The 12,763-nt window shown below is 47.6% G+C and overlaps 1 protein-coding gene across 1 annotated transcript; it reads left to right on the plus strand.

Annotated features, from left to right (window-relative positions):
* Positions 1-6,131: 6,131 nt before the first annotated feature.
* Positions 6,132-10,499, plus strand: LOC308491721 (uncharacterized protein). The gene is made up of 2 exons (XM_081035727.1): positions 6,132-6,283; positions 6,583-10,499. Exons 1-2 carry the CDS (start codon positions 6,157-6,159, stop codon positions 6,846-6,848), a joined length of 393 nt encoding a protein of 130 aa, XP_080891853.1. The 5' UTR covers positions 6,132-6,156; the 3' UTR covers positions 6,849-10,499.
* The last annotated feature ends 2,264 nt before the right edge of the window (positions 10,500-12,763 follow it).

The raw sequence follows: 12,763 nt of genomic DNA on the forward strand, positions 1-12,763 counted from the left end.
AGCTGCCTGCTGCCTGCCTCCTCCTTCAGTGTGGTCGCCACAAATCTGGGAAAGACATGCAGCATCATACAAAGGATTTCTTTAATGAGGATGAGTTCCTCAGAGTGACTGGCGATTGTGGCTGCTGCTCAAGCCTCTCTTTCCTTCTTCCAGATCTTTCCCTACCCACTATAGCCTTCCTTATACACTAGCCTGGGGTTGTAAAGGGCACTCCCCCATACTCCTTCTGATAACCCAGAGGCTGATGTCTATTTTACCCTGGCGGCTGGGAGAGTGAGGATGGGCTGCAAGGTCTGAGTATGGAGTACACTGGGATCCCAGGATCTCCTTTCTCTGCCGTCAGTTTTCCAGTACTCTTCCATCCTAGCTACCCTTATGATGAGTAGCTCCCACTTGGAGCATGGTCCTATGGAATAGCTATATTTCTATTCTAAGATCTCCTTACCAGGAATGGTCAAGCCAGGAGAAGGAACTATATGTGTCCCCATTTCCTTCGAATCAAATTTGGGCTGCCAGGGCTGGGTAAAGGCTGAAGTTGGTTGTGCAAAAGAGCACTTAGGCTCCTGCAGCTTGAAACTCCAGACCCTCCCTCTGTGGGATGGTAACTGGCTATAGGGAGGCCATTCTGCCCTATAAAGTTGTTTATCTTCTTAAAGCTACATGACTCCTTCCTCTTTTCAGGTTTGGGAGTGAGGTAGGTTGGGTCCATTCAGGTCCAGGAGCAAAACATCACTCAAAAAAGTTACTTTGGGAAGCTAGAGTTATTGAAACCAGTTATCTCACTTCTTGAGTGTGGGACAGACTGAATTAGGAGGCAATTTGGATAAGAAAGGAATTGCTGTTTTGCTAAGGTCACCCTTTGGGTTTCTTTTATTCTTTTATCCTGTATCTCCTGGACTTTCTCCTCATTCTCTTCTACTTTCTTCCTCCTCTTCTTCTAAATCATTTCAGGAAGAAAAAGCAGGTTGAAAGCATGGATAAACTTACACTGTGAGGGCCTACTGAAGCTGAGATGAGGCCTGGCTGTGTCTGGGCAGGTGGCTAGAGTGTAGAGATTCCTGTGCTTGTGTGACTGAGGGGCAATTCTGGGAAAAGGAATCTCCTGGGGGTAGGGAGGTGCGGCTGGGAACTCTCTGTCTCCAGTCACTGAGAAACACATTCTGTGTCCAGGGCCTAAGCTCTGGGGTCCTGACCGCCTGCTCTGGATGAGGGTGGGTACCTGTTGCCTGAAGCTGCTTGGGAGCCTTTGGACCCCTGCCCTATTGTAAGTCTGAGGGTTAGGTCTGGCTTCCCCTGGGCCTGCTGGATTCACCTGTCATTCCGCTCACTGCCCAGGCACCCTGACAAACCTCTACAATGTGGGTCTGAAACAGGGTGCTTAAGGTTCACTGATCTGTGTGTAGAACTTTGCAAAACTGCAAATCAGCGAGAAAATTTGTCTATTCTTGGGAAGGGAAATACAAGTTTGCACTTAACATGGAAGCATGAGAAAAAGAAGGGGGGGGGGAACTTCTCCTGGCCAAAAGCCCCACTGTAATCTCCAGAACAATTTCATTTCCTCTGCAGCACCCTGGCTACCCTAGCCGAGGCCTTGGAAAGGTCAGGGAGGAGATGGAGCTTAAAAGCGGGGGTGGGGAAAAAGCGAGGTGGCTAGGTCCTGGGAAGGTCGCAGGTGAGGGCCAGGCCCGGTGGTGCAGAGCGGACTGACAGGACGGAAGGCCACAGGAAGGGGAGGGGCAGAGCCACATCATTTGGAAGGTTTTGGTGTTTCGAAGGGAGTTTTCTGAGGAATTCGCTCGGTCTGCCTCCAGGGCAGCTGGCTCGTGCTCTCCCCCGCCCTCCTTGCAGAGCGAGTCTCAGGGAGCTCGAGTTTCCGCGAGGCCCGGCGCCGCCAGGCCGCCAGCTCCATCAGCCTCTGCCGACAGGCCCGTCCCGCTTGCTGAGAAAGGGAAAAGCGCGCGCCGGGGCTCTTCCCGGCGGGGAGCGCGTTTGTGCCGAGGGACAGCGGGTTCTCCGGGGAGCCAAACGGCCCCCGGCCAGCTTCGTCAGCCCAGCCTGGTTGCGTGGGCGGGCGAGGGTGTCCCTGGGAAGGGTCTCCTGCGATGGGCAGCCGACATCCCTGGTTGTCGCGCGGCTGCTGGGAACCCGCGGGCTGCAGAAAGAAGCCTCTACCCTCCAAATGGGAGGTTGGAACTTTTGAACCCTTTACTTTAAAGTGATTGATCGTGTCCTACTAGAGAGCGGCTCCACCCCTTGTCCCCACCTCTGCCGCCTTCCCTTGTCACTTGTGCTCGAAGCGTGCGCGGAGACCGCGCGGGGCGCGAGCCGGGCGCGTTTAGAGACGAGCGCTGCGAACGCGAGCGTCTGTGCGAGCAGGCGCGTCCAGCAGACCCAGCTCGAGCGTCTGTCGGGATTGGGGGTAAATCCCGAGGTGAGAATCCGTCACGGGAGGGGGCGTTCAGGCCTCTTTCCGCACAGCCCTCTAGGTGCAAGACGCCAGGGGCAGCTTTTCCCGTGAAACCTCCCCGCACGCCTGCCTTCTTAAGTGGGAGTCCTCGCAGGAGCCGGGCTCTGCACAGGGCGCCTTCAGGGGACTGAGGAGGAAGGCTCAAAACCTCTGCGAGTAGAGTTGATTATTAATTTTGGCTGCCCGGAACGAGTGATAGCTACACTCAACGACTTTGGCTTTGGGAACTGTCCGGGAGCTGGGACCGAGGCCCAGGGCTGCGGGTGGGAAAGGCGAGTGGCGGACGATCCCGGACGTGTGTGAATGGGCTGGATGGCGCTCCCGGGGCAAAGGTTGGCTCTTCCTCGCCCCCAAATAAATTCTTGGTTAACTAGTGTAGACTAAACACATTAGTATTATTAAATGGGGGTAAAGCAGACGCGGTTGAAAGTGAGGGCACGTCAACTGGACCCAGACCCGGTCATACTTCTCCGGTGACAAGTCAGGGTGCTTCCAACACGAAAATAGAAATGTAACATTCAACTGGACGAATTAATTTTTGACGGATTTACGGTATGATTTTCTTTCAAGCCGTATTCATTGGTTCTTTCGATCCCTAGAGCGGTCCAAAGACACAGATATAAACCAGCAGTTTATGCTTTGCGGAAACCCCTTAACAGTATCTCCCAAAGAAAGATCAAGACACTTTGTGAATTTCCCCCAGATAATGCCTCATATTCCGAATGACTGATCAGAGAACTCCGGTATTGTTAAATAAAATGAGAGGAAGGCGAGTGACGTGGGAGTCGAACAATGGCATTTCTGAATCAGTTTGCTTGATTGACATTTGGGAGCTTCATGACCCCAGGGAATAGGACTCATTACGGTGAATACACCAAAACATCAACCAAGATTAGAACTCTAGATCCTGTTTTAATCCCATTTCAGTCTAAATTATAGTGGGAAAGTATAAAATCCAAAAGGAGAGAATCATTTCGTCATATATTGACCTAAAGTTTTAATTGTTCTAATGGGAAAATAAGTGGAAAACCGATATACTCTCGTTCACTGCAGCAATAGCACTGACAATTAAGGGAACTCTGTTTGGTAGTGTAGGTGCTAAGAATATGTAAGTGGTATAAAAGATTTTATACTTATTTGGGGAGACATACTGTAGAAATACACAGGAACTTTTTTTTTTTTTTGCATGTGTGAGAAAAATATAACCCCCCGCCACTGGATAAAAAGTGAGGGTCATCAGCAAATTGATGCTAAGTAATAGATATCTTAAAGGTGGAGTCTAAATTTCCATTATTATTTGGAAGACTTCTCTATTTCTTGGGAGGGGAATTTGTTTTTAATGTCAAAAGTTGAGTTAAGGGGTGGCGGTTTAGTTCAGTTGGTTAGACCGTGGTGCTAATAACACCAAAGTTGCTGGTTAGATCCTCGTATGGGCCACTCACTGTGAGCTGCGCCCTCCTTAAAAAAAAAAAAAATAGTTGGGTTAACATGTAAATTTAACCCAGGACATTGTTGAGAGCTGATCCTCAATTCAATTCAGGTTGGAAAAAACGAAATGTGTTTACGCAAAGTCTATTTTTAACCACAGGAAAGTGTGAGATAATGTGGGTTGTTTTGGTTAGGTGGGGGTATATAATCTATGGCAACTTCACTATACAAAATTGTTTGATTCTTCAATGGAATTTATCCTCAAATCTCAGACATTCCAAGGGCTGGAAATCTTAAGTAATATATATTAAATCGAACCAACAGAACACAGACAAAGCTGGTAAAAGATAGTTATAGTCTCCTGCTTTTTTAGTAGGTAAATGACAGCAAAGGAGACTGAAACAGGAAGATACAAAAATGAAGCAAATATGTTATAAATAACGTACTAGAAAGGGTTGATGCACAACATAGCTTCACAACCTTATACTTTGACGGGAAGATTTTAATGGGAAGCCTCTGTTTTGTAAGGGAACTGGGAATCATAAGAATTATTTATGCAGCAAGAAGGAACAAAATTAATTATTAGGAGCTCGGTAATCACCAAATAAACTCTGAGCTTTGAGGTTAAAAATAGACGACTATCTCCATGTTCAATTACACAGTATCAATTACTAATACAACTGATGTTTCAGCGTCTCGGCGAGACCAGATACCATCTTCTATGGAGATATCTTGGTATTAATTAATGACTGCTTTATTCTCATTATTCACAAGGAAAAATAGGGGTCGTGTCACATTAAAATTAAGATTATCTTAGTTTATCTGGGCTCTTAAACAAAGATTATTCAAAGTAATTATATTTTGAATTAACAGAGGTAGGCAATTTATCTCGTTATTTTTTTGTTCAAAGACAGAAAATAAAGATCAGAAATAAGCAAAGTTTCATTTTGAAGACAGAACCAAACAAACATGTCTTGACTTTTGCGATATTTCCCTTGCTAAAGGGAGAATGAGGGAACTGTGAAAGACGTGACTTTGCAAAGTCAAGTCCTTTTTAAAACACTCGGATCGAAATTCTTGCTATGCAACAAGGATTCAGGTTTGATTAATTTTCTGCAAGCGGCGTGACAGCGGTGTTTTAAAAGATTAATTAAAATTGAAGTGATATGGAGCAGGAATTCAACCTGCAGGGGTGTCCCTGGCGCCTTGGGGGGGCTTTTTCCATCGAGTCCCAGCCCCGAACTGCGGGCTTTCCCGAGCCTGGGACGCAACTCCGCGTCTCCTGGAGAAGAACGCGGAATTTGGCAGGGCGCCCGCCTGGCCGCCTGGCATCCCGAGCTGGCCGCCAGCTCTCCGGGGTGGGGACGGGGTGTGTCCCGGGGAACCCACTGCGGAGAGAACCGCTGGCGCGGCTTTCAACGTGCCAGTGAGGTCCAGGGTTACGCAGGGAGGCCGAAGGGGACTCTAGAAAGCTTTGAGCTGTCTTCCCCGCGCCGCCTCCACTGCTGGGGGGAGGGGACCACCCCCTTCCAGATCCCGAACGTGCGGCGTGCGTGGATGGCACTATGTGAAGGCGCCTCCACAGAACTGAGGACATAGGGGGCTCGGCCTGGGCTGCGACCTCCCGGGCCGGGGCGTGGGCCTGCCGGGCGGTCCCGCCTCGTTAACTCGGACCCGGGACTCGGGGAGGCCCTCACGGCTCTGCCGCCCGGCCACGTCCTCCTACCTTCCGGCTCCCTTTCCCGCCCCAGCTTCTCCCCTCCCCCCCGCATCTCCGTCCCCTCTCCTCACGTCGCGGCGCCTTCGCCCGAGTGAGAAATGAAGCTGAGCGCAGTTGTAACTGTACTCAAGATACAATCGCGGGAGCCCTCGGGTCGCGCGCGGCGGAGAGGCGAGGCGGGGCGCTGCCGAGAGGTTGGGTGGGGGAGCAGGGAGCGTTCGTTTGCCATTCGCCTCCCCTGACGCGAACTACGGTGTCCCCTTCCCTCCAGCTGGGGGCGGCTCGGGACCCAGGCGGGCTGGGTTGTGAGCCCCAGGGCTCCACAGCGAAGCGGGGGAGGTGCGGGCCTTCCGCCTGGTGGCGGAGCCGGGAAACCCCTTCCTCTGCGGCGGGTCCCAGGGGTGGGGGTGGGGGGGGTCTAAAAGCGTCCCTGGGGATTCTCCGCGCGACGTGGTTTCTCCTCCCCCTCGCGTCTACCTCTCTCACCCTCTTCCCAGAGACCTCGGAGGTGGCGGAGGAATGGGAAGGGAGGAGGGTAGACATGGAGAAGGCCTGGGAGCCGGCGCTCGGGGGCTGGCGGAGTCCGGCGCGGAAAGGTAGCATCAGTACGCGAAGGAAAGGGCCGTTGGGGCCCGAAGGACTCGTCTGGGGACGGCTGTGGCTGTGGGGTGAGGCGAGAGTCCTTTCCCTTCCGAGTGGCGTGTGGGGACCTCTTCTCCGGGGAACCTTCACCCGGCAGCTCCCAACCTCGAGAACAAAGGGTCTGGGAAGCACTGCCAGGGTCGGGGAGCGGAGGTGGCGGGAGGCAGGAAGGCAGGTGGTGGGGGCAGGGAGGGCGCCTCCCCACATTTCCTCTCGCGGCCGAAGGAAAGCTCCCTCCAGCCGACGCCTCAGTGAGGCCGCTTCAAAATCCAAGAGAGCTCGGGTTCCGCACCTAACGGCTCCACTCGCACCCTTCCTCCCCTAGCGTCCCCACCCCCTCCCGGGATGGCGGACCCAGAGCTGCGGGGCGGCGGCGGCGGCGGCGCGGGCGGAACCGCGGGACAGCAGCGCCTCCTGCAGGTGTCGGGCGCCTCGGCAGCCACCGCGCAGCGCTGGCGCTTAAGGTGGAATCCGCCGGGTTCCCACCCGCGGGTTCGGCTCTTCTGCCACCCAGATTCCACCGCTGCAAGTCTCCTTCGCAAAGCGGTCCAGAACTGTTGGAGTCTGCCGGACCTGCTGCTATTTCCTTGATCCCTTGGCCCCATTAACCCGCGGGACTTCGTCCACGGATGCCCCGGTATCGATTTCGGCAATCACAACTGATAGTTCCCTGCTGGTGTAAAAGGTATCAAAGGATGTGTAAGTCACGCGTCAGGCCGGAAAGACCAGAAAGGCGTTTCTTTAACCCGAAAGCAAACTTTTATTTTAATAAGTTAAAGGCAGGAGGCCAGAAGGAAAGGCTCGCCGAGGGCTGACTTATCTATGGGTGTTTGGGATCCAAGTGCTCAGGACGAGACTGGCTGTCCGGGGAATCTCATTCAGCTCCTACATCCCCGCAAACTAGTGGGCAGGTGCGGGTGGGTGCAAAAGGCCGGGAAGGAATGGCTGGCGCGCAGGCAACCCCTCCCTGCGCATCTCGGGCGCCCCGAGCTTCGGCCCACTCTCGCAAGGATGCTTTGTTTATTTGGTGAAAGCAGGGAACGTGGAGAGGATGAAAGGGCAGTTTTCCTTTCTTTCCTTTTCAACTAAATGTGCGTATAACTCATCGTTTCTTGGATATAAGTATCTTCTGCGAACTCAAAATTCTTGGGGACAAACCTAAGAGCCCTGAGCGGGACACGAACAACGCAACTCTGGTCCCGGTGCCATCTGCAGTCAATTTCTTTCCTGTGCTCTTTCTTGCTCCGTGTCCTGGAGAGGGGGCCTCCCGGAGGCTGCCTACGACTCCCTCACACCCAGGATCTGGAACCGCGGAAGAGAGCTCAGGCAGGCCCCGGCGCGGGGGACAGGAGGCGGGCTGCAGCCCCCGCGAGAAGTTTACCGGCATCGTGGGAGCCTCCCTTCCCGGGGGGCACAGAATAGACTCCACCTTGCCGGGCCCCGCCCCTGGGAAGCCGAGGCCACCGGCCGGGCGGCCTCGGGGGAAGCACGTCCCGGCAGGTGCCGCAGGGTCACACCCGCCCCGGGGGTTGCAAACCGCAAGTGAAAGTCGAGAGGGGCTGGAGTTTTCCCTCTAATCCGTTTTACACTGTGAAAACCGCAAAGCTGTCGCCTAGGCGGCCACTTTTAATTGGGAGGCAAACAGACGACAAACCAAAACAAACGTGCGAGCTGACTTTCTTTCCCGATGTGTTTCCTTCTCAACAAAAAGCTCGCTCTCTAAAGGGAAACCGATCCGTGCACACGTTGGCTCGCTTCGGAGCCTGGGCTGGGGAGCGCAGGGGGAGGGCGGCGCGGTCGCGCTTGCTACAGCCTGACTGTCCCCCTCTCCCCCACGCCCTTCCCGGGGCTTCTCCGGGCCTCAGTCTCCAACCCTCTCCCGCTTCTCCACCGGTCCTGCGGAGGCCACACGCTCCAAGCGAGCCGCATCCGGCACGTTCTCGTTGGGGCTGAAGGGCAGATGTGGGCACTTGGGTGTTGGGGGCTCCGAGCGCGTTGAATTGGCCCCAGATCCAGGTTCCTCCGAAGCCCGGGCTATAAGAGTAGGGGTTGGGCCACCAATCCAGGGGCTCGGAGAGCCACCAGAAGTACTTGCAGACGCGCTTCGAGTCTCGCAGCTTTTCTCGGGGTGGGGGGTGGGGACGGGAAGCACAAGTTGGTAGAGACACTGCGTGGCGCCAGAGCAAACTCTCAACTTACTGCGCGCCCTGTCTGGGGTGCTCAACCCCTCGGGGGCATTCCCCTCCACCTGAGAATTGAGGAGAGCTGAGGGCGCAAATAGGTGGGGGCGGGGGGGGGGACCGCCCGAGTCAGGTGGTCGAGTCCCAGGATAGCGGGAGTCCCCTTCCCACGTTGATGTGTTAAGGGGCCTACGTGGAAGTCATTATTAGACACATTTGCGGTCGTGGAGGTAGAAAGAGGGAAGGAAATCAAAAGAAAGAAGGAGACAACCTTTCTTTAAAAAGAAAAACTAGGATAAACGGAGTGGTCAAACTGTGGAGAAGGAGGGAGGGAAGTAAAGATGGAGAAGCCTTTCCTTCTTTGTTCGTTAAGAGCCGCAGCACTTTCTTTCTAAATCAAAATACAGAGAGGCGGTCTTTGGAGAATGTTTATATAATTGAGAGATAACTGCTCATTAGTTCTCTTGTAAAGCATTTGCCGAGTTGAGCAAAGTTTTTAGAAGGTTCTTTCTCACCCAGCCCCTGTTTGAAGCTCAACTCATTTTTATTTAAAGCAGATTTCAGATAAAAATTTCAGGAGAGAAAAATGTGTGTATGAACATATATGCACATGCGACCGACTTTGTATTCCTTCTAGTCTATCTCTAGCACGAGAGATTCTATAGTAAATTATACATGATGGCTGCTTTTTTTCTAGTATTGTATTGTCACCAGAGAGAAAAGTCCTGACTTATCTTTTTCTCCCCTCCCCATTAATAAATCTCCTAAGAGAGATAACTCTCATTATAGGATTGTGGCTACCCCCACCCTTTCTGGCCTTCTTTCTTTCCCACACAGAACACACACACAGAATATACATCATGTTCAGACCTTCCCCTAATCATCCGGTAATGTATGATCTATAAATCTATGACCATGTTTGAAGTTTCTATTGAAGCTGGGAACGCTGTTTAGGACCTACTTTTGTTCTGCACTGTGTGTGCATTTCATCAGGGATCTTTGGTAAACCAGTAAAATGATTACTTTTGCTTTGAATTCATTTCTTTGTGATTAAATGGAAAATAGCATTAATGAACCATTCAAACAGTATTTTCATATCAATATTAACAAATGATACAAACACACCATAATTGTTCCGAATGTTCAGCATGATGGCTTCCCAAAATTTGCAGTCATATTTTGGCAAAACTATTTCACATTAATTGAAAATGACTAAAACAGTGCATGCATTCCATATAGAGAGGCTTATTCACTGAGCTTTACCTCCAACAATTTAAACTATCTGGTTCAAATTACTTAAGTAATTCCTACTGAAGGAAGGGTTGGAATAATTTGTGCTTTGGTCTTTTCAGGAAGCTTTAATTAAACCTGATTTTTTTTTTTTGGTGAAAAATAAAAGTAAAACAATACAATAATCCCTTAAGTGGTCTTGTATAATAATATGTGATTGTTATAAAAAAATGTGTGCCCAAAGTATATTTCATGAAACTAGATGAATACAAATATAAATGTCGTTAGGTGGTTTTTCCAGTGTTTTTGTCTCTCAAATGTAAGACACGTAGGAATTGAGAACATGCACTTTAATGTGTTCTGATGATAAGAAAACCATTGCTGGTTTTCTCAGAGGAGCACGGTTATCTAGGGGCAATGCCAAAATCATTAGATCAGCATTATCTTTCCTATCACATCATTGTCTACGTAAAATTCTATCTTAGGGAGGACACAAGAATATTATGTTTGTTACAGAAGCTTGAAAGTACGATAGAATTTGAAGTATTGAAAATATGATTCTCAGCTGAAAGTGTCATAGAAGTTGCAGAGGTATAGTATCTCTTTTTGAGATGGCTTTAATAATGACTGGCTTTAATAATGTTGGAAAATATGGAAAAATTTCAGTAGCAGGCAAGATGTGATGAACGGACACAAGGAACAATGAAGCTATTGACAAAACATGCTAACTTTTAGAATTCTATATAAATTATTGTTTTTCCTCCTAGTGCAGAGGATGACACCCAAGTGCATCAATGTGCATCAGACGCAGGGTAATACAAATGTGAGTGACAGTCAATGGACTGTGACTGTAATATGATTGTTAGTGTAGGTGGGTGAGTGCACTGAAATGTTTGTTCCTGTTTTAAAAAGGTCTGTGGTCCTCAGTTGAGATAGGGAAAGTTTGTAGAAAATTGAGGCCAAGAAGGAGAAGAGGGAAAGAAGGCTAAAAAAGGAATAAAGCAAATTCAGTGATTTAAAAACAAAAACTATTTGTTTTCTATTTTAGACTTGACTTTAGTCAGTTGTTCCTGCCAGCTATTCAGATGAAATAAATGGAATATCGCTTAATAGGCAGATGCTCTGATACATTTTCTTTCTAAAGGATTTGATTCCTGGCGTCCAAAGGAAACTGGAATTCAAGTTAGTATTAGAACTTGAATTTGTTCTGCCAGAGTGAAAATTGGTTCCATTAGGCGTCAGTCACAGAACTCTTACAGACCTGCCTAGAGCTGTGGATAAAATGTATCCAACTAGCTGAAATAATAAAGTCTTAAGTAATGCTGGATGTGCTTTGGGAAACCATCCAGGGGGGTTTAATTTTTTTTTTTAAATGAAAGTTTCCTAATTTTATAGTTCTCATAAATCTAAAACAAGTCTAATTAAGGTGATCAGGGTGAGTGAAAGCTTAATGCCTGACTCTTTAGAGATAACATAATAAGAATAACTTAAAATGCGAAATATTTAATTGTGTGCAATCTTTAGCAAGGATTCATTCCTGGAAATTTTTCTTACTCACTGGCCCATATTTCCTTCTCGTTGAAAGTTTATAATGCTCTGGGGGAAACCCTTGGAAGAAGTGATGTATCAGACAGATATATCCAAAAGCTTAAAAGTTAGTGTCTGACTATATAAATACAAATTTAAACAACAGCCACAAAAAGGAAAATCAACTGTACCGTAGAGGAACAGTTATATCCAGTATATGAAAATCAATGGGAAAAGTGTGCATGTTATCCAAAAGTTCTTAATTTATTAAATTTAGCATGGTCAAATAAATTCAAGTCATAATACATGGATTTATGTACTTAAATGTAATGATCGTTCATAAATTAAAACTGGAACCCTAGCATATTCCTTATATGAAAATATTTGATAGCTTTCATTAAATAATTAATTGTACATTATAAGAATTTAAAAATTACTAATGAGAAATAGAATATTAGATTTAATAGAAAACTTAAAATAAATTTAAATTCTCAATTTATCATAGAAATCTATTTTCTATTACTTTTCCTTTAGAGCAGAAAATTTGATGACTTATTATTTGGCATCAATTTCTCCTATGTATTTTGTTATGTACTTGTGAACAAATGTTATCAGCTAAGTCAATAATGCCAAATACAATGATCATACAATTTCAGAAGTGGTGTTTTGACGTGAATTCAAATTTAGAAGTATTTATGGGTAACTCAGAAAGCTTACTTACTTTAGTTAATTATTTTCTTATTCTGGGCTTGTCTTATGCCACCAGATTTTTAACATTTTTTGGTCTTGATTTGGCAGATTTTCAAGAAGTGGTAAAAACAAATGCTATCTTCAACAATTTTTGCAATTTGGGACTTGAACTGAGCCTGTCCAAGTTCTTTAACAAATGGTTAAAAGTAGATGAAGGAAGCAGTTTGCATTTCTTTTACTGATTAAGAAAAGAAATTGAGGAATATTCTCCCAAATAAATTTAGTGTTTTTTTTTTTTTCTCTTACAAGATACCTGGTGGCTCCAAAAATCATTGAACAACAAAAATGCCCCCATTAAAAAGTAGTTCTGTAGACTTTACCAGAAGTTGCATGTCAAAGTCTGGCTCTTCCAAGGTTTTTTTCCCCTTCTAGATTCGGAGGAGATTGCTTTGCCCAGTGGGAGACTTGCTATTCCCAACAAGTGTGGAAAAAAATGCAATAGGCTGTTTCAGGAGTGTTGCCTTTGACAGCTTGTCTCAGGGAACTTAATATTCTAGGTGGCAGTTGGCCAAAATAAGTAGGAAACTTAGGTAACTGCCAAGCTACAATACTGATGAAAGTATTGCCATTGCTAACCAGAAAGTGGAAGGAAAGTTTCTATATTAAAAAAGAACTCGAAATTGAATGGCTATCGGTGAGGGAGAACTACCCCTGGTGTGTGTGTGTATGTGTAGGAGGAAGGATAAACATTTGTTGATTTTTATAACCATCTTATAAAGAGGCTATTTGAGAATCAATTTTATAAAAAACAAAAACATACAACAAAGCTGTTTGAGAGTAATTTTGTTTATTTGAATACTGGCTTCCCGTTATGCTTTA

The sequence above is a fragment of the Rhinolophus hipposideros genome (genome assembly GCF_964194185.1).
Source record: "Rhinolophus hipposideros genome assembly, chromosome: 1".
NCBI lineage: Eukaryota > Metazoa > Chordata > Mammalia > Chiroptera > Rhinolophidae > Rhinolophus > Rhinolophus hipposideros.

Coding starts and splice junctions, on each gene's coding strand:
- LOC308491721 (XM_081035727.1), top strand. CDS start 6,157: ATGGAGAAGGCCTGGGAGCCGGCGCTCGGGGGCTGGCGGAGTCCGGCG. Junction 6,284..6,582: donor GGGACGGCTGTGGCTGTGGG/GTGAGGCGAGAG, acceptor TTCCTCCCCTAG/CGTCCCCACCCCCTCCCGGG.